This window comes from Condylura cristata, unplaced genomic scaffold (assembly GCF_000260355.1).
Source record: "Condylura cristata isolate star-nosed mole 26May11 unplaced genomic scaffold, ConCri1.0 scaffold00023, whole genome shotgun sequence".
In the NCBI taxonomy this organism is placed as follows: Eukaryota; Metazoa; Chordata; class Mammalia; order Eulipotyphla; family Talpidae; genus Condylura; species Condylura cristata.
Window position 1 is genome coordinate 10,890,389 of NW_004567124.1, and position 23,205 is coordinate 10,913,593.

At 33.4% G+C, this 23,205-nt stretch overlaps 1 protein-coding gene across 3 annotated transcripts in view; it reads left to right on the forward strand.

The window, feature by feature from the left end:
• ICE2 (interactor of little elongation complex ELL subunit 2) overlaps positions 1-23,205 on the forward strand; it is a 47,930-nt gene that overhangs the window by 7,442 nt on the left and 17,283 nt on the right. Inside the window, exons 4-12 of one of the 3 annotated variants that reach the window (XM_012728812.1) lie at positions 3,146-3,407; positions 4,586-4,705; positions 9,476-9,613; positions 10,415-10,531; positions 10,686-10,845; positions 12,730-12,911; positions 18,600-18,641; positions 19,262-20,210; positions 21,344-21,519. In XM_012728812.1, the coding sequence (XP_012584266.1) occupies positions 3,146-3,407; positions 4,586-4,705; positions 9,476-9,613; positions 10,415-10,531; positions 10,686-10,845; positions 12,730-12,911; positions 18,600-18,641; positions 19,262-20,210; positions 21,344-21,519 (2,146 nt within the window). The remainder of the gene's footprint in view (positions 1-3,145; positions 3,408-4,585; positions 4,706-9,475; positions 9,614-10,414; positions 10,532-10,685; positions 10,846-12,729; positions 12,912-18,599; positions 18,642-19,261; positions 20,211-21,343; positions 21,520-23,205) is intronic. The other 2 variants (XM_004687724.2, XM_004687725.2) reach the window with 2 other exon arrangements.

Below are 23,205 nucleotides of genomic sequence, written 5' to 3' on the forward strand. Positions count from 1 at the left end.
CGCTGCGCCACCAGGGAGGGCCGGATTGTCAGATTTTTAATTTACAGTTATTTTTTGTTGGAGAAGCTAGGTAGAATGTAAAATTTGTTGATCTTTATTTTCTATTTTTTTGTATTTTCTGACATATTTTGGTAAAATACTGATAACTTTTAATTATGTTCTTCCCACAATAAGAGGTTTTTATTCAACTTGTATCCCTCAACCCAAGGTGAAAATTTACTTTTTTTGAAATTAAAGTTTCTGGTTGTAGATACTTATACTTTAGTTTAAACCAAAGGAGAAAGCTTCAACTTGTAAAAGCTATCAAAATTTTTAACATGTTTAATTTTTAAAAAGTAAATTGTATTCAGAGGATGTAAAGGTAGACTTTAGATGGAGCATTGTAGGCCCTATTTCCAAATATTTTAAAGAAACTACTGAAACCAGTAGACGAATATAAGAAACTAAGTTTGAATTCTGCCCTTTTTTTAAATAGAAACTTTAAGTAAAAAGAAGAAAATGGGTAGTTAACAAAATGAAGAGGAAAAACTTCAAACCATCAAGTGAAATAAAATATAATGCTGTAAATGTGGATAGAGAAACCCTGTCAGATGCTTTTGGCTTACACCCTGATGAAGATTTTGACAGCACTGCACACGGAAATGATCTTGATGTGCTGCCAGTTCATTCTTTGCTGAATGTAGCCAATTTAAACTGCTAGAATTTCTTGACATTCCCACTCTGACATATCTGAGTCAGCATCTTGTTGCTGCAGCAGCTTAATTAAATTTGCCAGTTTGTGCCACAAGGACAGACATGTTCTCATATTCAGAGAGACAGCTGTGAAGCAGTATTGTTAAGAGATGCGGACACAATACCGTTAGGTTTGAATAACTGGCAAGACATTTTCTAGTGAGAAATCAATTTGCTCTAATACATTTCTCCCAAGATCAGCAGTTAATATTCATTTTGTTAACCTAAAATATGCTTATTTTCATGCAGTTATTGAAGAAACTCTAGTGGTTAAGTAAGTCTTTCATCTGTATTATTTTCAAAATCAATCTAAGCATACTTATTTTAATTTCCAAAATTCTTTCCCATTCACTCAACCTTCTTGACTGATTTTTCATCCGTAGTTTAGCTCTAAGAATGTGGTATGAAGATTGTGCTTTATTTTGAGGTCCTATGTCTTTCTAACAATTTAGGAATTTTTACCATATTCTAGTGTAGTAAAGTTAATTTAAAACAAATTAGTGGTATTTTTGGTTGGGGCTTAATGCAGCCTTTGTACAGATACAGACTTAGCTAGATACTCAGCCTTACCAGGCTGAAGCCTTCTGCATTTAATAGCAAATGTTTGTAAGAAATAAAACTCTTCTTTTATTATCCTGAATTGAAATTCATAGATAGTAATCATGTATCAAATATTTTAAAACTTTAATGTCATAGACATATGAATGTGAAAAAAGGAAAATTATGTATCATTTGTGTTTTATTATGTATTTACATATACACCATTGCAACATGCAACAGAAGATAAAATGAAGTAGCCAGATACATCAGCTAAAATAAATAAATTTGGATTTAAAAGAAGATAAACTACCAAAAGAAAGTCCTGGGAAAAGCAAAAGAGAATAAAATGTATTGTTAAGATAAGTAATAACAGACTAGATTTACTTGTGGGAAGATAAGATAAAACCTGAAGGGACCTTTGACTATCATGTAGGTCACTAACATATAGGACAGGTATGTAGTAGTCTTCACTTCTGAGTGCCTTTAATTCTCTTCCTCTTTTATGACAAACCAGTTGCAGCCATAGGTTTCTAAAGATCCCTGAGGGTACTAATATTGTTAACAGTAAGAAACAGTACTTCGATATTTCTCACCCTTACCCTTTTATTTTCTTAATGCTTCATCTCAGTGTCTTTAGGATTCTCTTCACTCACCTATTCAGTATTTCCATGTAGAAATCTAAAAACTCCATACTCATATGTATCGATTATATGCCTATATCTGTTTTCTCTTTTTACCACTTTTTATTCTTCTCCATTTGTCTTACCTACTTGGTCATAAATAGTTTTAGATAGTGGAGAATGGGTTATGCTTAATATTGGTTGTAGCTCTAATACTCAGATAGGCACATGGTAGTCACTATTAAATATTAATGAATGGAGAAAGGAAGAGTGATTAAACAGTTTTACATCTTTATCACTAGCTTCCTGTCCTCTTGGATTATTGTTTAATTTTGAACCAAATCATAGGGAACAATTACTGTGGTGAAAATTAGAGCTGTAGAGATTCAAAGATGTCATTTTCATGTATGTATGAAATTTAAACTCTATATAAAAATACAGATTACAACTAGCAGATTATGAACAAGATAAGAAATTTGCATTATACATTAATTGGGGTGGCAAAATGCTTATAAAAAGTTAGGAATAATATTTTATGAACAAATATGGTATCCGATTCTCTAGCTCCTTGCCACTTTCTTCTCTAGTACATTGCATTAAGGGTAGACCAAGATTTCTCTTTTGCAATCACAGGAGGTATAAAGGTTTTTTTAATGACTGAGCCCTGTACATGAATGATAGGGGATTATACAACTTTTCAGAGGCACTATTCATAAAATAAAGCACACAGTGTTGGAATTTTTTTTTTCATTCTTGAGATAGTTAAAGCAGAAGAAACCAAAATATTTAGACCATTAGAGAATTTTTTAACTTCATGTTTATGATCCCATCATATCCTGTTGTAACTTTTGTTCATCATGAAGAGATACTTCTTACTAAAGAATTTAAGCATTAAAAAACAACTTGCATTGTAATAAAATATAAACATGAAATACCTGCATATATAATGGGCAAGATTGATTTACCTTTCAATAAAGGGGAAGATCTTGCAAATTAAATAACTTGTCTAAGGATAATGTCTCTTCTCCATAAAATAATGAAAGGTAAGTTTGTAATGTGATCTTACTCTACATAATACTTAATTTACACCAAATGGCTAAACATCAAAATGCAGGTGGCAGAGTTAGATAATAATCCAGAATTCACTGTGTTAATCATGATATATTCTCCCTGGTGATTGAGACTCATGAAGTTCCATGAAAGTAATCTTCATGTGAAAAGCACATATTTGTAAATTGTATTTTTTTTTCCAGACGTATAGGAGAAAATTTGAATACCTCAGCAAGTTCTGTAGAAAATGAACCGGCAGTTAGTTCAGCAACTCAAGCAAAGGAAAAAGTTAAAACCACATTTGGAATGGTTCTTCTTCCAAAACCAAGAGTTCCTTATCCTCGTTTCTCTCGTTTCTCACAGAGAGAACAGAGGAACTATGTGGAATTGCTGGCTAAATATGCCAAAATGCCTTCAAATTCTAAAGCTATTGGAATAAATAAAAAGGACTACTTGCAGTACTTGGTATGTATTCTGTTCTTTAGCTTCATTAAAATATATAAAAATTCAGGAAATATTTTACATTTGCTTTTTTACTTGCAGTCTTATTAACAAAAATGAAAAATTTAAGGAGTTTAATAGAGCATTGATGCATTAACTCTTCTTGTTTCTCTTACAAGTTATACATTTTGCTTTAGTTTTGAGCAGTTTCACTCCAGTTAGTCTTAAGTGCTAGCAGTAGGACTTTACGTAATCTACTGGAGCAATTTTAAGTTGTCTGTTCCTTGAAGTTTTGAAATTAGTTGTATAAATGATACTGTGCTGACATCTTTGTGGCAAATTCTGTTCATATATAGGTTTGCTTTCTTAAGATAAATTCTTAAAAATAAAACGGCCAAGTTAAAGCTGATGCAGTTTTTAAGAGTATGATCTATGGTTACACATGGGTGGACTGCTGCATAAAAAATTTTAGCCAATCTGTTCATACCACTGTTGTGTGAAAACTTTTTAAAAATTTCTTTATTAATATTAGAGTTACTTCTTTTGCCTTTAATTTTATATGGGAAGAATGGTGATTTCTTGTTTTCATTAATTTACAGTGATTACTTATGAAAATAAATATTTTCCATGTGTTTTTAAGCTGTTTCTAATTCTTTTCTGACCACCTGTTTGTTCATATTTCCCTGTGGTTTTAGTCTAATTGTATAATAATTAAAAGCACCTTATAAAATAGGCTTATTTTCAACCATGTATTGTAACATTAGTCATTTGTTTTTCTATTTTTTTTAAAAGATTTGTTTATTTATGCATACAGAACTTGGGTACAGGCCAGAGGTGCAGGGGTGGTGAGAAGATTCACAGAGACAGAGTGGGGAACAGAACAGGCAGATTGACAAAGTACAGCCGGGGCCAGGAGAAGTCTGTAGCACCATGTGGTCACCTCCAGGGCAGGCAGGGATCAAACTCATGCTCAAGTTGCTTTAGCTTCTTATTGCAGTGCTTTAACTCACTGTGCCACCAGGGAGGAACTGTTTTTCTATTTCTGTGGAACTTGTCATTGTTATGTAGTAATTTTAAGTTTTTCTTTGTGGTTTCTGTTTTGAATATGATACTTAAATAATTTGCTAAGTCCAAATCATAAAAGTAGTAATTGTGTTTTAACCGAGCTTCTTATTCTAAGATATCTATTTTTTTTAATTCAGGATATGAAAAAACATGTAAATGAAGAAGTTACTGAATTCCTCAAGTTTTTGCAGAATTCTGCAAAGAAATGTGCACAGGATTATAATATGCTTTCTGATGATGCCCGTCTCTTCACAGAGGTAAAAAAGTCACATTTACATAAACTACCAAGTAAATAGGCAATAACACATAATAAAATGTGTGATGATCCTGTGAAAAATATACAAATATATACAAAATGTCATCAACCAATTCTGAGACCAAATTGTATGTAAGTTTTTTTCATCATTTACTTGAGTATTAAAACTTCATGTACTATAGATATTCACATTTAATTTCTTTTACTGATCCAACTAAGTGTTTGAGAATTAAATTTTACACACTTGGGTGCTTTGGTCTGATGTCCTGATCTCCTCTGTGAAAGAATTTGTGTTTTAGCAGCTATCCTGGCCCTTAAAAATCTGACAGATCCTATCAAATTTAGTCACATAAATTTATATTTATTATTTTCATAGTACTCTGCCCCTACATTTCAACCATGAGGTCTTAAATCATTCATGTAAATTTAATAGTAAAGCATGTAAATCATTCTACCTTGTATTCTATCCTCATTCAGTGGGCTTAGGAGAAATTTAAACTACTTACATAGTAACTATTTATATTTTATAGTAGAGTTCATCTACAAACACCAACACTGCTGTCAAAAATTTAAGTCTTTAAAACATGTCACCACACACACTGTATTACATTTAACACCTCTGAATGTAAAATGCCTACTGTGTTAAGTTTTGTGTGTCTGTTACCACAGTTAAAAACAACATGTAGTCACTATAAATTGGGAACAGCAGACAATATTACTTACGTGCTTAAAAATAAATCTGTAATGGGGCCCTCCCTGGTGGCACAGTGGGCTAAATTACAGCACTAAGAAGCTAAAGCTACTTCCGCATGAGTTCAATACCCACCTGCCTGGGAGGTGACCCACATGGCGTGGCAGACCTCTCCTGTCCCGCCTGCTGCTCCCTTAGCAATGTGCTTCCTCAGTCTGCCTGTTCTGCTCCCCACTCTGTCTCTGGTGAATCCTCTTACCACCCCTGCACCCCTGGCCTGTACCCCAGTTGTGTATGCATAAATAAATAAATATTAAAAAAAATCTGTAAGGTAAAATTCTGTTGTTAATGTGAACCAGAAGGATAATACTTATAAGTAAAAGAAAGAATTCTGGTTTTTTTACTTTAAACATAAATATGATATACCCCAAAAGTATGTCATATTTTTCTGTACGGAAGAGGAATTGGATCTGTTGCTGTTTTTTTTTTTTTTGGGAGGAGGTGCAAGTCTTCCCGCTCTGGTCTCAGTAGAGTTTATTTTATACATTTCTTTCTTTTTTTAAATTTTATAATAGTTTATTTTTAGATATTTTTGTGCATTTTTTTCATCTCAGTTGCAATCCCCTTGGGTTCCCCATCACCAAATGCTGTTGCTGTTTTAATAATGCCTTTGAAATGACCCAGTTTGATGATTCTTTGACATTCCACTGGTTTACAATGACTTTGTATGTTGCTCAATCAGAGACAGTCTTTACAAAGTTCTCCAATGGATTATGGATTATCACTCCTGACCCACTTCACTTGCACACAGACCTATTGGTCTCAGTGTTTCTTGAATATACTAAACCTGGTCCTCCTGTAAGGTCTTTGGCTATTCCCACCTTCTGGTAAACTGTTCCCCAGATAGCTGCATAGATTAGTTACTTGATTTCTTTTTTACTCAAATGTTAACTATAATGAGAGGGATGCCCATTAACTTGTTAAAAATATCACCTTCAGTAACCTTACCATGGTTTTTTTTGTTTTGTTTTTTATTGTCTTTCACTGCATCTCTGTATAAGTACTATTTTATGCTGGGTTTCCAACAACTAGAATAATGCCTGACACATATAAATGTGTAGTTAATTATCTATTTAGTAGATCTAAATACACTTATTAACAAAGTTCATTATTAGGTAGCCAGCACTCAGAATTAAGTCTTGTTTTTTAGTCAGATTAACTTAGCAGCACATTTTATCTAATTTACATTTTATATCTCCATTCCAAAGGCTCACTAGTATTTATCTAAATTTTTCTTGCCGTTTTAAAAATTGAAATTCATTTTAAGAAATATAACTATGGAAAAGTACATAGACCATTATATTCAGATTAATAAATGTTTATATAGCAAACATATGTTGACTTTCTTCAATTCAAGAAATTAAACATTACCAATAAACCCATCCTTGTGTCCCCTCCCAGATAATTACATTCTCCCTTCTTGAAGAGATTAATCTCTGTACCTTTGGTGTTGCTACATCTCATGCCTTTTGAGGGTGGGGGATAATTCTTCTATCTCTCTTTTACCTGTTTTTGAAATTTACTGGAACAGAATTCTTTTGTGTCTTCCTTATTTCACTGCTTTAAATTTAAAATAATCTGCATGCCAGACTGAGGAGTCTTAAGGAGACCAGTTCTGAGAATATTGGAGCAGTCTGATTAGGTCACCATCAATTTGGACATGGCTATCCATTTATCCCTAGATGACATTTAGGTTGCTTTTGCCTGTTTGCTATTGTGAATAATACTGCCATGAACATGGGTGTCTGTATGTATGTTCAAATCTCTACTTTTTAATGCTTTAATATAGGAGTTTTTCTTTTAACTCCCCATCTTGTTTAGAACTGGTTATTTGCTTTCAAGCCATCTCACATTTTGTAGGTTTTCCTCCTACTCACTGTACCTATTTCTCCTCACGTTAGGTATTCGGAGGTTATTTATTTAAAGTCTTTGAAGATTTTCCTCTTAATGTATCTTGAATGGAGTGTAAACCTGACTTGCTTTTTTTCCTTCTACTACCATAATTACTGAATTAAATGAATTTCTATTAACAACACTGTAATATTCGGCAGTTTGACCAAGAAAGATATGCCTATAAATATCTAATCAGAATAGGCTGGCATAGTTCTCATATGTTGTCTTCCTTTGCATATTCAAATTCTTGAAGTGACTGCCATAGACAGGAATGTGAGAAGGGAAAGTTACCTAATATTATAAACTAGGAGTTGAAAGTACTGTGCAGATATGAACTGGCAAATGACTGAGTTCAATCCCTGGCCAGGGAGCTGCCTCACATGGCGCAGCAGACCTCTTCTGCTACTCCCCTCAGCAGTGTATTTCAGTCATTATACCTGTTCTGCTCCCTACTCTGTCAATGGTGAATCCTTTCACACATACACACACCTTGTCCTCCCCAAACCTAACCAACCCCCCAAGCCTCTGCATTTCTGACTTAGATAGAGAAGATATATTTACTGATAAGCCTAGAGCTGGATGACAACCAATGAGAAATCACCTATTCCTCATCCTCCCCGCCCCATCCCTAGTTCTTGTCTGTATGAATAAATACAAAGAAATCTTAGGAAAAAGAAAAGAGTTGATGGAAGGTAAAAATAGGAAAGGTAGTAGGGAATAAAGACTGAAGAGGAATATGAAACTAAATGTAAATAGATACTGGAATTAAGTTATGGATTTGTATTTTGATAACCTTTTTTTTTAAAAAAAGATTTATTTATGCATACAGAGTTGGGGTACAAGTCAGAGGTTCAGGAGCGGGAAGCGAATTCACCAGAGACAGAGTGGGGAGCAGAACAGGTAGAATGACAAAGTACACTGCTGAGGGGAGCAGCAGGCAGGTCAGGAGAGGTCTAGGGCGCCTTGTGGATCACCTCCAGGGCAGGGATCTAACTCACGCTGAAGTGGCTTTAGCTTCTTTGTGTTGTGCTTTAACCCCCTGCGCCACCAAGGAGGGCCCTCTATTTTGATACATCTCTTCAATGTCTGAAGAGGAGGATGATAAATAAGGATGTGTTCATTACTTACAGCTTTTTTGATCTAAAGTATCTTCAGGGCCTTCCCGGTGGCACAAGGGGTTAAATTTCAGCACTGTGAAGCTATCTGCAGCCACCTTTGGCCACAGGAGCTGACCCACATGGCACAGCAGACCTTTCCTGTCTAGCCCTCTGCTCCGCTCAGCAATGTATTTCACTCAATCTAAGTGTTCTGTTCCCCACTCTGTCACTGATAAATCCTCTCATTCTCCACACTTCTGGCCATTACCCCTGTTCTTGTATGCATAAATAAATGAATCATTTAAAAAAGTATATTCAGATTAAGTTCATTAACATAAGAAACAATGGGTGTCTTACAAGATAATGTATATGTATTTTAATTAACTTCCTCCTCCCTCCCCCCACCCCCCATGAAAAAACTGCTCTGCTTCTCTGAATTTGTGTATGATCACAGTGGCATTCTGCTTTGGTAAAGCTGTGAATTTTGTTACCTTACTAACTATATATTCTATTAGATCACTAATATTTTGAAAGTAGAGAGAAAAAACATTACATACTCTAGCATTTGAATTAGTTATAACATTTCTCATTTATATTTTAGATTGTAAATTAGAATGATTTCATTAATTCACTGTACTCTGAAATTTTTTTTAGGATGTTTAACTTATCTATTTCTAATTATTTATGTTACTACTTTTATTGCACTTAAGTGTGTTAAAATTTTCACATAGATTTCTTTGACAGTCTCTTTAAATAGCAGATAAAATATGAGTTTTCTTTAACATCTTAATACAGTTACTAATTTTAGTATTACCATATTTCAGTATTATAGGAAATTAGATTAAAAAGAATCATTACCAAAAAAAACTATTAAATAGACTAATAAATGTGGATCACTGTAAGTTTGATTAATGAAATGAGCTTAACATTTGGCATGAATAATTATATTGTCACTTGTAACTAAATAATTTTTATTATATCACCAGAAATGTATATTGTGTATAAATTTCTCTTCATTTTCATTTTTTAGCAAATTTTAAGAGCTTGTGTTGAACAAGTGAAAACATATCCAGAATTCTATACTCTTCATGAAGTCACCAGTTTAATGGGATTCTTTCCGTTCAGAATAGAGATGGGATTAAAGTTAGAAAAAACTCTTCTTGCTTTGGTAAGATTTTCAGTATGGTTTATCTGAAACTATCTGTATTTCACAGACATTATTTTATGTTTATGTCACTTTTTAATATTATATAGCTATGCATACAGCTTATAGAAATACTACTACCAACTTTGTCGATTTTCTTTTTTGTTTCCCATCTTTCTTAGTATTTCTGAATACAAACAGGTAGCTCTTTTCATTTTAAGGGATTTAACTCACAATCTTATTAGAATTGAGTGTGAGTAGAGAGGATATTTTAGAGCTTGAAATGCAGAGAAAATTCCATGGCACCTTTATCTTGGGTCATTTCTTTTAAAGAATATATGGCAGTTGTCAAGCATAAACATGAATATCTTGGTTTAAGGAGGCTCTAAATTTGACATTTGTGTTTAGTAGACTAAAGAATTTTAGATTAAGAGTTTCCTGTAATGAAAGGATAATTTTCTTAGAGTTAAAAATGCCATTTTTTTGCAGTAAAACTTTCATTTTTTGGCTCTCCTTGTTGGTACAGTGGATTAGGACACAGCACTGCAAGCTAACCGCAGCTGCTTCAGTACGAGTTCGGTCCCTAACTCTGGAGGTGACCCACATGGCTGGCAGACCTCTCCTGTCTCACCCACTGCTCCCCTTAGCAGTGTAGTTATCAATCTGCCTGTTCTGACCTCCACTCTGTCTCTGGTGAATCTTCTCACTGCCCCTGCACCTCTGGCCTGTATCCCAATTCTGTATGCATAAATAAATAAATCTTTAAAAAAAAAAAAAAGTAAAAAACAATAAATTTTTTTTAAAAACTTTTATTTTTTTATTTAGGGCAGTGTTAAATACGTGAAAACAGTATTTCCATCAATGCCTGCGAAGTTGCAACTTTCAAAAGATAACATATCTGCTCTTGAAACACCAGAGCAAACAGCTGCAGAAATGCATTATGTAAGTAGAAAGGTGATTTTGTATCTTCCTTGTGAAGTACATATAATGTGGTTATTCTAAAGTCCTCTTTCTGAATTTCTTCCTCCTTTTCATTGCTTTATTAAAGAATTTTTAATAAATATAACCAAGTAACAAGTTATATGTTGTTTTTCAGGATATTAGCAAAGATCCAAATGCAGAGAAACTTGTTTCAAGATACCACCCTCAGATAGCTCTAACTAGCCAATCATTATTTGCCTTATTAAATAATCATGGACCAAACTACAAGGAGCAGTGGGAAATTCCAGTGTGTGTTCAAGTAATACCTGTTGCAGGTTTGTGATAGAGCTTGTCGTAAACTCTCAAAAGAGAAGTTAAAATGTTCTGTTTTAGCTACTTAAATATAGGTTGTGATTTGACAACCTATTTGACAACAGTTTTACATTTTAAGGAAAATGTACATTTGACATTTATATTCAGTAGAGCTATTTGTGTGTTTATTCATTAATTTATTCATTCATTCACTTATTTATCCATTTATTCATTCATTTATTCATTCGCTTATTCATTCATTCATTCATTCTTCATGCAGACCTGGGGTAGAAGCCAGAGGTGCAGGGGTGGTGAGCAACTTCACAGGAGCAGAACATGCAGATCACTGCTGAGGGTAGCAGCGGGCAGGTCTGGAGCTGTCTGCCACACCATGTGGATCACCTCCAGGGCGGGGAACTTAACTTGCACTGTAGTGGCTGCCCTAGCTTGCAGTGCTGCATCCTAACCGCTGCGCCACTAGAGGGCACCTCAGTAGAGCTTTTTTTTTTAAAGATTTATTTATTTGTGCATACAGAACTCGGGTGCAGGCCAGAGCCTCAGGGGCGGTGAGAGGCTTCCCCAGAGACAGAGCAGGGAACAGAACAGGCAGATCAACGAAGTACACTGCTGAGGGTAGCAGCGGGCGGGTCAGGAGAGGTGCCACGCCATGTGGTCACCTCCGGGGCAGGTGGGAATCGAACTCATGCGGAAGCGGCTTTAGCTTCTCAGTGCTGTGCTTTAACCCGCTGCACCACCAGAGAGGCAAGTAGAGCTTTTTAATATAAAGTGCCAGCATAGAATTGACAGTCACTTGAGTTATAGCTACAGAATCTGTTCTATTATCGGGGAGGTGAGAGATAAAGAAATAACTATGGTGTAGAGTAGCCAAAAAATACATGAAATGATGAAGTTCTTTTATCTTTCACTGAAGTGAAAGGAATAAAGTACTTTTTGGACAGTCGTAATTGGTGAGTTCCCAGAACTTATTTACATGCCTGTTACTGAAATTCAGAATTAAATTAGGTCTGTATTTACAAGTGTGGAATAGTATCTTCATGGGCAGTAAAATGAATATTTGCACATAAATTCCTCTGTGCAGATTGTTCCCCTTTTTTGTTCATACTTAATAACTTCATATCTGCAGAAATTAATATTGTTTATAGCGACATAATTACCTTAAATGAAAGACTATGTCAAATGAAACAGAACTACAAATAAGAGTTAAATGTAATATCTTCTTGGGTGGTACCTATTTTCATCACTTTCTGAAAATATACTGTAAAGTCTTTAAGAATTGACTAATGAGAACAATAAACGTATAACAGTGAAATATAGGAAATACTTTCAAAAATTTATTAGAACATGGATGAATCTAGATGGTATTAGTGAAAGAAATCAGAAAGACAGATACCATGTGATTTTTTTTCAAGTGGTATATAGAGAAAATAAACATGAGCTAAATAAAAGGAAAATAAACTTTTGAACTGAAAGACCAATTAAGGGTTACCAGAAGAGGGGTAATAAGTTAGGTAAAGGGAGACAATAGTATTGTAAAGGACAAAATTGAACTTGTATTGAAGTCAGTGTAGTATTCCTATAGTGTGCATATTGATTCTCAGTGATAGAATGTGCCTGAAATATAGCATTGTTATACACATCATTACTTAAATAAAAATAATAGTTGGAAAGAGAATTTTCTTGCCAGTGAGATTCTCTCGTTCTTATATCTTAACAAGACTTTAAAGATCTTTTTATTCAAGGATGGCAAATACATGGGAACATGAGCTATCACTGTTATATCCTATGTCTCTTTATTTAGTGATCCTTCTTGTCATACATCCCTTTTTTAAAAAAAATATGTAACTACTGGAAATTAATCACACCCTTTCTTCTATTTCTGTCTTAAGGTTCAAAACCAGTTAAAGTAATTTATATTAATTCACCACTTCCCCAAAAGAAAATGACAATGAGAGAGAGAAATCAAATCTTCCATGAAATTCCATTAAAATTCATGATGTCCAAAAGCACATCTGTTCCAGTCTCTGCGGTGTTTATGGATAAACCTGAAGAGTACATATCTGAAATGGATGTATGTAGTATTTTCTTATTTTTTCTTAAAGAGATATACCTATTTATCCTTTTGAAACACAAATTTTTATTGCAAATCACTAAATCTAATAATTAAAAATAACCTTTAGATTTAAACTTACCATTGAACTCTAGGTTGAGCTCAAATTTAGGCAACTAAATTAACCGGGACCTCAGTTTTTATCTTTTTATTTAATAAAATGTGAAATACCCAACTCAAGTTTTAAGGATTGAATTTGCTATTATATATATCATTGACATTAATGTAAAATACTGAATATAAATTATAGGAGGTGTATAAGAAAGCCAGTGGTGGTCATACTCAGAGTTTTTAAGTATGAGAGGGAACACATGAATTTGTTCAGTGCAAACAGTATTTGACCATACTGTTACCATTTCAGTAGCTATTACATAAGGCAAGTTACCTAATTTTGGCCATCGTAAATGTGCATTATGATATGACCTAGCTTTTAGGATTGTTTATATATCTGAAACATTTAAACAATGCTTGGAACTCCATGGATATTAACTTATATTTAAAAGTATTTTTCCATGATTATTAAGACATGCTATTTATAAAAAAAAATTATTCTTTCCACAAATATTTATTGAACAAATAGTGTTCTGTGCATTGAGAAGTAGTAGAAAACAAAAGTAAAACTACCTTTCTCTTGTAGCTTACTTTAATGGCCGAGCATGCAGGTAATTAGTAAAACAATAGCAGAGAAGCAAGTAGTGATGCATATGCTACATAGCTAAAGGAGGGGTAGAGGAATAGGGATGGCACTACTTTATCTTCATGACCAAGAAGGCTTTTTCCTCAGGAATAGAAAATATGAGCAGATTTGAATAACATGAGAGAGAAACAAAATTTTTAAATAAATAGAAAAATGTTTCTGTAATGTATATTTGAAAGTTCATAAAAACAAACAGGACTTCGTCTTTCATATTTATTTGTATGTTGTTTTTCTATCATTGGCCTTTTAGCACTTTTGTGATGTATGTGTTCTAAAGTACTTCCAACTTCTAAGTTTTCTCTTTTTACACTTTTCCACCTACCTAAAATTTAAATCAATAGTAGGTGAATGTTAAGAAACAACAAGTGCTGTGAAGAAACATGAACTTAGGTTAAGAGGGATAAAAAATAACAGAATAACTTCTTCTAGTCATGATAGAGCAGATAATAGGACTTTCCCCATTACTGAAAACAGCTACAGAAATTGGAAAAGTATATAATTTATTCCTTAAGTATAGGGTTAAGATACTAGAGAAGTGCAGAATTCAGGGAGGTAAGACACTGTTCCATTTTGCCCTGATTGGATTTTCTAGTTGTGAGGAGGCAACAAGAAATGAACTTTGTGTTTTGGCAGCTTTGCAGGACTACTGGGACAAAAGTCAGTTGTCCACCAAGAATTTCAATGCCTGAAGCCTGTACTGGAAAAGTAAAGCTCACTAGAGATTGTAGCCTGAATTTTCAGATCTTGAACTTGGATCATATACTTTTGGATTTCTGGTTTCTGTAAGGCAAATAAAAATAATTCTTAGAGAAACATAATGACATTTTGATCCTGAAGTTATTTCTCTGACTTCTGAAATACAGCATCCTGAAAGATAAGTGGACACATACATAGGAAACTAGATATGATGGAGCAAGAGCCATCAGAAACACTTACCAAAGATATAATACATAGAATTAAATCTTAGAATTGCCAGTCACAAACTATAAGCCGACTCTTCATAGCTGTATGGTACTTGAGGAAATTAATGTCGGGCTTGAAATGTTTTTTCTCCCAAATGTTTACTCACAAATGAAATACCTTGGGTGAAGAAACCTGTATGAATTTTACTCCTTAAGTATATTACAAATGGGTATAACTTTCTTGAAAATTCGTAGAACCAAAGGAGCTTGTGATAGCCAGGTTGTATGCCAGATCCATTTCTAGCATTCGAGGACTCTCTGTTCAGCTTTCCGTAGTGGCTAGAACAATTTACATCCCACCAGCACTGGCAAAGCATTCCTTTTTGTCCACATCCTCACCAATATTTGTTTCTAGTTTATATATATATATATATATATATATATATATATATAGGTCACTTTTACTGGCATGAGATAGTAACTTATGATTTTTGATATGTATTTTCCCATTAACAAGTGATAATGAACATTTTTTCATATGCCTGAAATTGTAATGAGGAACTAGAACTTTTAAAAACAGCAGTTTTTAAAAAACTAAAAAAATTAAAAGTCAAAAGTATGTTGTAAGTACACATCAAGAGCCTGGAAATATGCTTATCAGCACATTTGATAAAGCTAAAAATAGAATAAAATGATAAGATGGGTCTGAGAAGACTATAATAAAGCACAAAGTATGGAGAATAAAGCAAGAAATGTAAAGGGCATACTGAGAATGTTATAACTGCATCCAGAATAGTAGTGTGAAAAAGGTAATAAGACCAACCAAAATTTGATACCTAAAAAAATCTTAAAAGTGCATCGCTGAGAATTATACCGACCAGATAACTTCTCAATGACATTAGAAGCCAGAAAACGTTGGAATAATATTTTAAGAGAAGATAACCTACTTAGTAAAATTTTCTAACCAGTGAAAATGTCCTTAAACAATGAAAAGTTAATAACTGAAAAGTTAATGGTAAAAGTCCATGATATTTTCAGATGAAAGTTGAGTTCGCTACCAGAAAAATTCCTTCTCATGAATGTCCTTCAGACACAAGGGAAATAATCTCAGATGGAGAGGACATTGAAAATGGATGAAGGAATGAGGAGTAACACAAGTGAACATAAGAATGATAGGCTGTAATTTATAGGTGCATGTAGGGGAACACAGGAAGTTTAAGAGTTCTGAAATGCCCAAGCCTTAAGAACCTTAGAAGACCTCCACTTAGGAAAAATAACTCTGGTACTGTCCATGTTGAGCAGAACAAAGACTTAATTAAAGAAAAGGACAGTTTTTAGAACAGAAGAAGCAGATCTTAAAATGTACTGTAGATTTTATACATGTACACACAAATGACTACACACATATAAACATTTTGTGGTAACAATGAAACATAAGCTGAGAAAGCTATTCTGGCATACTCCTACATGTGGTTGTCCTCCCACAAGAGAAGGAAAACCCATCTCTTTAACATGAGAAACAAGAAAGGGCTGTTGAAGTTCTTACACAGGTATTAAGGAGAAAATATAATTACTGTAAATTTCTAATCAGTGAAGAAAGTCATATTCACAAAACAGATGAAAACTCAAGTGTTTGTCTGGGGCCTTTGGAATCTCACTTCTAGAAAAGTAGCTCAGAAGTACAGTAAGAAAAGAACAAAATATCTGTAAAAGGTATTCATTGCTATTACAGCACTATTTATGCTAGTGAATATTGGAAGCAATTCACATAATTCTCATTGAGAGACTGACTAAAATCTTCATCCTCTCAAGCATACTATGCAGCTTTTATAAGGGATGAATAAGTTCTAGGTTTGTAGCTATATGGTATTAATCAAGATGAATTAATTGAAAAAGGCAAGAAAGAAAGCATTTTGTGTAGTAGATTGTTTTATTTATGGAAGGCAGGAAGTCAAATACATACACATGTCTGCTTATATTTAAAAAGAAGACCTCACAAAGAAGAATACACTTAAAACAAATGAAAATGGTTAACTGGAAGGGAGGCGTGGACCAAGTAGAGAAATGGGGGTGGCAACTAAATCACTGAATGTAGTTTGCTTCATAGTTTGGGCTTTAAGCTATGTTATTATTTATATAACTATAAAATAAAAATTTTAATGTTACACAAATCAATCAAAACTGATATGGATCCACTGTATATCAAGTTAATAGTTTAACCAATCAGAATTATTTTTAAATGACTAGAAACTTAGTAATTTGTGCAGTCCTAAAGTTTTACAGTTTAAATTCAAAAGTACTGCCAAAAAATTTTCAACTGCATCTAGTGACCAGATTGTTAGTAATGATAGTTATTTTGAACACACTAAATAGTATGGTAAAGTTAATAAGTACTTACGTCAAGAACCAAGAAATTCAGCATACAAGAAATTCCAAAGATATTAAATAAAAACTCTATAATAATAATGGAATTGTATCAAAAATATACTAGAACCAGCTTGAAGGGCTGTAGCTATATCAACTTGAACATAGCAAAAAATGACTGCAATGAATTAAAATATGAAATATGTGAAAAGTATCATTCACAATGATACTTTAAAAAAGGTGCATAACTAGTTGTTTGGAGGATGCTGGCACATAAAACCTAAATTTTGAAAACTGATTTTAAAAAATCAAGTATTTATCTTGATTTTCCAATAAAAACTGTATCTCAGGGTAACGATAGGATATACCCATCACCACTTTGCAGCTCCTAATGAAATGATTCTAAGCAATAATCATCATCTGATTATCAGGTACTACAATCACTAGAATATCGATGAGGAATTTTATAATTGGTAGGTTAATGACGTACATGAATCAGTGGATAAATTGTGATATCACAAGGAGAGAGATACCAGTCATCATTGGCCTCTTGATTGAAGTGGAAGTATACAGTACCACACAAAACATTCAGGCTAAAAACCAGAATTGTATCTGAATCTTAGGAAATTGCTAACTCATCTTAATAGTATATTCAAGAAATGGAAAAATGTGTTAAAAAACTGGGATGCAGATGTTAAAATCCAGAATGGAATAATTTATAGCATAACAACTCTGATTTCTTATACGAATAGCTAGTGAATGTAAGAGTTAACAGAATACGGTGGGGAGGGGGAGGACATCTGACAAATTAAAGAAACTGAGAGCTCTTATTAGCCAACTGTAGAATCTTGATTGAACCTTGATACCAGTAAACAATTACAAAAGACATAAAACTGAAAGTTTTAACACTGGTTAGATATTTTATGATGAACTGTTTTTATTGATGTTTTATTGATGTTTTTATTGATTGTTTTTTTGTTTTTTTTTTAAAAGATTTATTTATTTGTGCATACTGAAGTGGGGTACAGGCCAGAGGCTCAGGGGCAGTGAGAGGCTTCACCAGAAACAGAGTGGGGAACAGAACAGACAGATCGACGAAGTACACTGCTGAGGGGAGCAGTGGGCGGGTCAGGAGAGGTCTGCCATACCATGTGGTCACCTCCCAGGCAGGTGGGAATCGAACTCATGCGGAAGGGGGTTTAGGTTCTCAGTGCTGTGCTTTAACCCGCTGCGCCACCAGGGAGGGCCTTTATTGATTGTTTTATTGAAGAATCCTTATACCCTTACATGTTAAAATTCACAGATTATTGATATTTGGAGATAATTTAGGTATTTTTATCAGAATTTTTTCTGTTGGGAATAAAAGCATTACCTTTAATTAAATTTTGACTTTAAATTTCTTTATTTTATTTTCCTAGATCTTGCAAATGCTGTGAATAGTTCTGATTTTTAATGTGTAATGTTCCAGATTTTGTTGCTTTTAGAGTTTTCTGTAATTATCATTTTAACTTCTTTTACCAATAATTTAGGTTAGTTTTTAACTTCCGTACGTTTAGTTCATTGTTGGTTTAAATTTTTCTTAATGACTTCTAACTTTTCCCCCCTCCAAACTGAAAGCAAAATCATAGTGTATTCTGCTTTGTGATATATTGATTTTTTGTTTTTGTTTTTGTAATTACTTTATAGTCTGTCTTTGGAACTGTCCCTTGGATTCTTGGGAGGGAAAAGGTATCTTTGTAATGTACTCATGTTTTTTAATCATCCACATATTTTTGTATTGATATCTTAATATTATATTTTCTGTGCTCCTTTTTATTGTTACTTAGAGACTGTATATTCTGGACCAAGTACAATTGTGTCTCTGTCAAAATTTCCTTTTATTTCTCAGTTTAAATTGTGTATTTTGACAGTGTTATTTGCATGTCACAATTCAAGGCCAGACCATTTTATACTATTAATTTCATTTTTCACCATAGGTTTCTTTCTCTACCTAATGAGTTTTGCTTTGTCTCACACTGATACTGCTACTCTTCTATTTCTTGATGGTCCAATGTTTCCTATTTTTTGATTAATGGAAATTTCTCTTGGATGTAGTAACTGGAAATATTTCCTTCCATGCTAGTACAATTTGGTGAATTTGTGTTTTAGCAACATTTCAATGAGAAGGTAACATTAGATAGATTAGTTGCCAGTAATTTGTTATATTCAGTGAGAACCTTTCTGATCCACTAGACTTTGTTTTTGCATTTAAAGAGCATGATCTGTGCCTGTGATGGGTAAGGACATTAAGAGATAGGTGAAGGGTGGTCTGGAATTTTGTTAATTGTTTGCCAATGTATTTTCTTAAGATGTCTTATGAAGTTAATGAAAACCGAAAAATTGAACCTCTTGAAAATTTGGATCTGGATTTTGATGATGATGTCACAGAACTTGAAACTTTTGGAGTAACCACTACTAAACCTTCAAATTCGCCAACTCCAGCCAGCACTTCTGCAGTGCTCAACACAACAGATACTCCCACAGCAACCAGTGCAACACCTGTTGCACCAACTGCCCCATACATTTCTGCTAATTCCAGAAGTTTATCTCACATTCTAATGGAACAGTTGCAAAAGGAAAAACAGTTGGTGACTGGTATGGATGGTGGTCCTGAAGAGAACAAAAATAAAGATGACCAGGGATATGTACCATGTGGTGAAAAGGTATCAAATTCTGACAAATCTTTGAAGCAAAATAGTGACTTGAAAGTGTCTGCTATAGAGCTAGAAAGTTGTATGGAAATTGAAACCTCTAATGAAAATTCTATGACTACTGATCCGGTTCTAGAAAACACAGACAATGCAAAGGAAAAGACTGTGGCATCAGAAGCAGATAAACCTGAAGATGTAATTTGTCATAGTGATACAGATGAAGACTGTTTAATCATTGACACTGAGTGTCAAAGTAATAATAATGGAAAGACAGCTGATATGGATTCTAACCATATCATAGCTAACCCAGTTTCTTCCTCAGGACAGTCTTCTGAAGGAAACCAGAATAATACTAGTAGTTCTGAAGAGTCATGTGTTTTAAAAAAGCCAATCAAACGAGTATATAAAAAATTTGATCCAGTTGGAGAAATTTTAAAAATGCAGGATGAACTCTTAAAGCCCATTTCCAGAAAAGTACCTGAATTGCCCTTAATGAATTTAGAAAATTCTAAAGAACTTCCTGTTTTTGAGCAACCATATGCTTCTTCAGATACCTCTAGTTGGCCAAGATCTGTATGGCCTTCTGCATTTCATAGGCCAAAAGGAAGTAAGTACTTTTTATAGAGAATTTTTATATTTACTATTTTGTCTACTTATGCTCAGGTTTTTCTTCTTCTCTTACTTTCTCTTTGTTTAACCTATTTATCATCTTAAGTTACTGATATTTCATTTTTCTATCTACTGATCAGTATTTCAACTTCCAAGATCTTTTCTATGTACCTAAAAATATTTGAATTTTGTAACCAGAATTTAATGTATAGTGGTTACTAAAGTATAATGTGGCTCACCAAAATTATGAAGTGTATCAAAAATGATCATAAACCTTAATCTAAAATGTACGTATTATTGATGTTAAGCTAATGTTTTGTTCTTTTTCATTTTGTGAAATAGTTATGAAGCTGCACCTCAGTACAGCCTCAATTAGGAATAACATTATTTTTTTTCTTCCTGTATTAATTTTTAAAGTTTTTTATATTGTTTTCACAGTACTTGATTTTTCCTCTCAGGTGAAGTCCCCATAAATATCTCACCAGCAGAATACTTATGAATCACCACCTGTTCTTTCTACCTGTTTTGATTCCTTTTCCCTCCCCCCTTCCCTACCTTAAGCCTCTATAGATGCCTACAAGTTTTGTCTTTTTTTTTTTTTGGTGATCTATCTGTTTATGTTTAGTTTCCCTATATTCCTCCTATAAGTGAAGCATCTGATATTTTTCTTTTTCCTTCTTACTTCACTAAGCATAATCCCTGCCAGCTCTAACCATGAGTTATCTTTTTTTGATTACTAAGTAGTATTTCATTTTGTATATATTTTTGTATCTTAGCTATTGATTGTTAGTGCTGCAATGAACATAAGAATGTAGGATTCCTATTGAATTACTTTTTGAAGCTTTTTTCCCCATCACTTTAGAAGCTTTCTCACTAGTTCATTCTTTACATAGAATTAGTGAAGGTGGTAGTTGACAGAAGCAACCTTAAAGCTTTGATTTTAGCTATTGGTGCAGTTGCAGTAAACAAAAAAGATAATAGTGTGATAGTCAACTGATAGGAAATAGAAATTTAAAACTAATTGATAGAAGTTTAAAAGTGATAATCAAATGTTTGATCTTGAATTGTGATAGATGTTTAAAAAACGAATGTATTTTAAAATAAAAATGAGAAATAAACTTGTTTTTAAAGGATTGCCATATGAACTTCAGGACTATGTTGAAGATACTTCAGAATATGTAGCTCCTCAGGAAGGAAATTTTGTTTACAAGTTATTTAGCCTGCAAGACCTGTTGTTACTGGTGCGATGCAGTGTCCAGAGGATAGAGACCAGACCACGTTCTAAAAAACGGAAGAAAATCAGAAGAGTAAGTTTGGTTGTGGTAGCATAATTAGATAGTTAGCAAGTATTCAATATGCACTATTATGAAGTTTTGTCGATGACTTTCATGATCGTATTTCTAGTAAAATACTGAAAACATTTCTAGTAAGAGAAAGTATTTTGTTAGTCATAAATGCCAATAACATTTTTACATAGATATGTAAACTTTGTTGAAAATAGTACCATCATGAATTTGGCATTAATTTGACTGGCACGAACCTCCTTACTTACTCTTATGACATGAGAACTTTTTTTCTTTTACTTTGGGATCTTCTTGAAGTCCTTATTTTAAAAGGTGTGTTTTCATACACTTTTGGTAAGTCTTCTCAGAATTGCTACAAGACCAAGTTGCTTCCTTTTTCACCCTGTCATTTATTTTGGAGTTTGATACAACTGTTTTCCTCAAAGTTTTTGCAACACTTTGAATAATGTTTCTTAAATAGTTTTTCATATATGATATTTGAAGTATTTGTTCAGTTTAGTGTATATTGTATGTCACTAAATTGTGTGAATTTTGGTAAGAATTATAAGAAATACTGAATATCTCCTTTAAAAAACTTTTATATTGTATATATTTATTATTGTACACTTCTGGTTTTGTTTTTTAAAGTTTTGAGTGTCTTTGTCTTGTATCTAACATCTAGCTCAATAAGAATCCAAAATCACCATCTTAGGTTGTTAGTATGTTTTGGCTGGTTGAGGAGACAAATCAAGGATAATTATTTTCCAGCACTGATCTTTGTAGATCAAGTCCCTGACTTGTATTTTTCTTATATTTGGTGAAAAGCACCAAACTACTAATAACAGTGTTGAGAAACTATCATGAAAAAACATAAGTTACCCATCAGGATCTAAGATGTATATACCTAAGTAAATTCAGTCCACTAGAATCTAGTAGACTTGGCAAATTTTTCCCTTTATTATGTTTTTATCCCTTGTTAAATAGAAGGAAAAGTAGGAATTAAATTACTTAATTCCTGGTTCTCATAATTTGGTTTGCATTACTGGTTCAGATTTAGATTCAAAAACCAAATAAGTACTTTGAAATTAAATGTGTGTGAGTATATGCTATATAAGAGAAAGTCTAAAGTTTGAGATTAGTTCCTCCTAGATAAAATATTAAAAAAAAATTTTTTTAAGACTTAATTTATGCATACAGAACTGGGGTACAGACCAGAAGTGCAGGGATGATGAGTGGATTCACCAGAAACAGAGTGGGGAGCAGAACAGGCAGATCAATGAAGTACACTGCTGAGGGAAGCAGTGATCAGGTCAGGAGAGGTCTGCCACACCATGTGGATCGCCTCGGGGTTGGGGATCGAACTTATGCTGAAGTGGCTTTAGCTTCTTAGTGCTGTGCTTTAACCCGCTCTGCCACCAGGAGGACCAAAAATTTTTATCGTGACTATTTTAATGACCACTGCATGAGCATCTTAAATACAAATGCTGTGCATTGTACTTTCAAGATTTTCTTTATTTCTTGCTATCTGATTTACTTGGGGGCTCATCTTCTGGAAACATATCAAAGACAGCTGAGCCCTACAGAATTTCTCAATAGCAATCATATTTTTTGTTGTGTCAAACCCAGAAAAATAAAATTTTTAGTGAATGATTATCATATTGCATCTGTCATCTTATGTAATAATTTAATAAATGGTTTAAATTTCTTAGT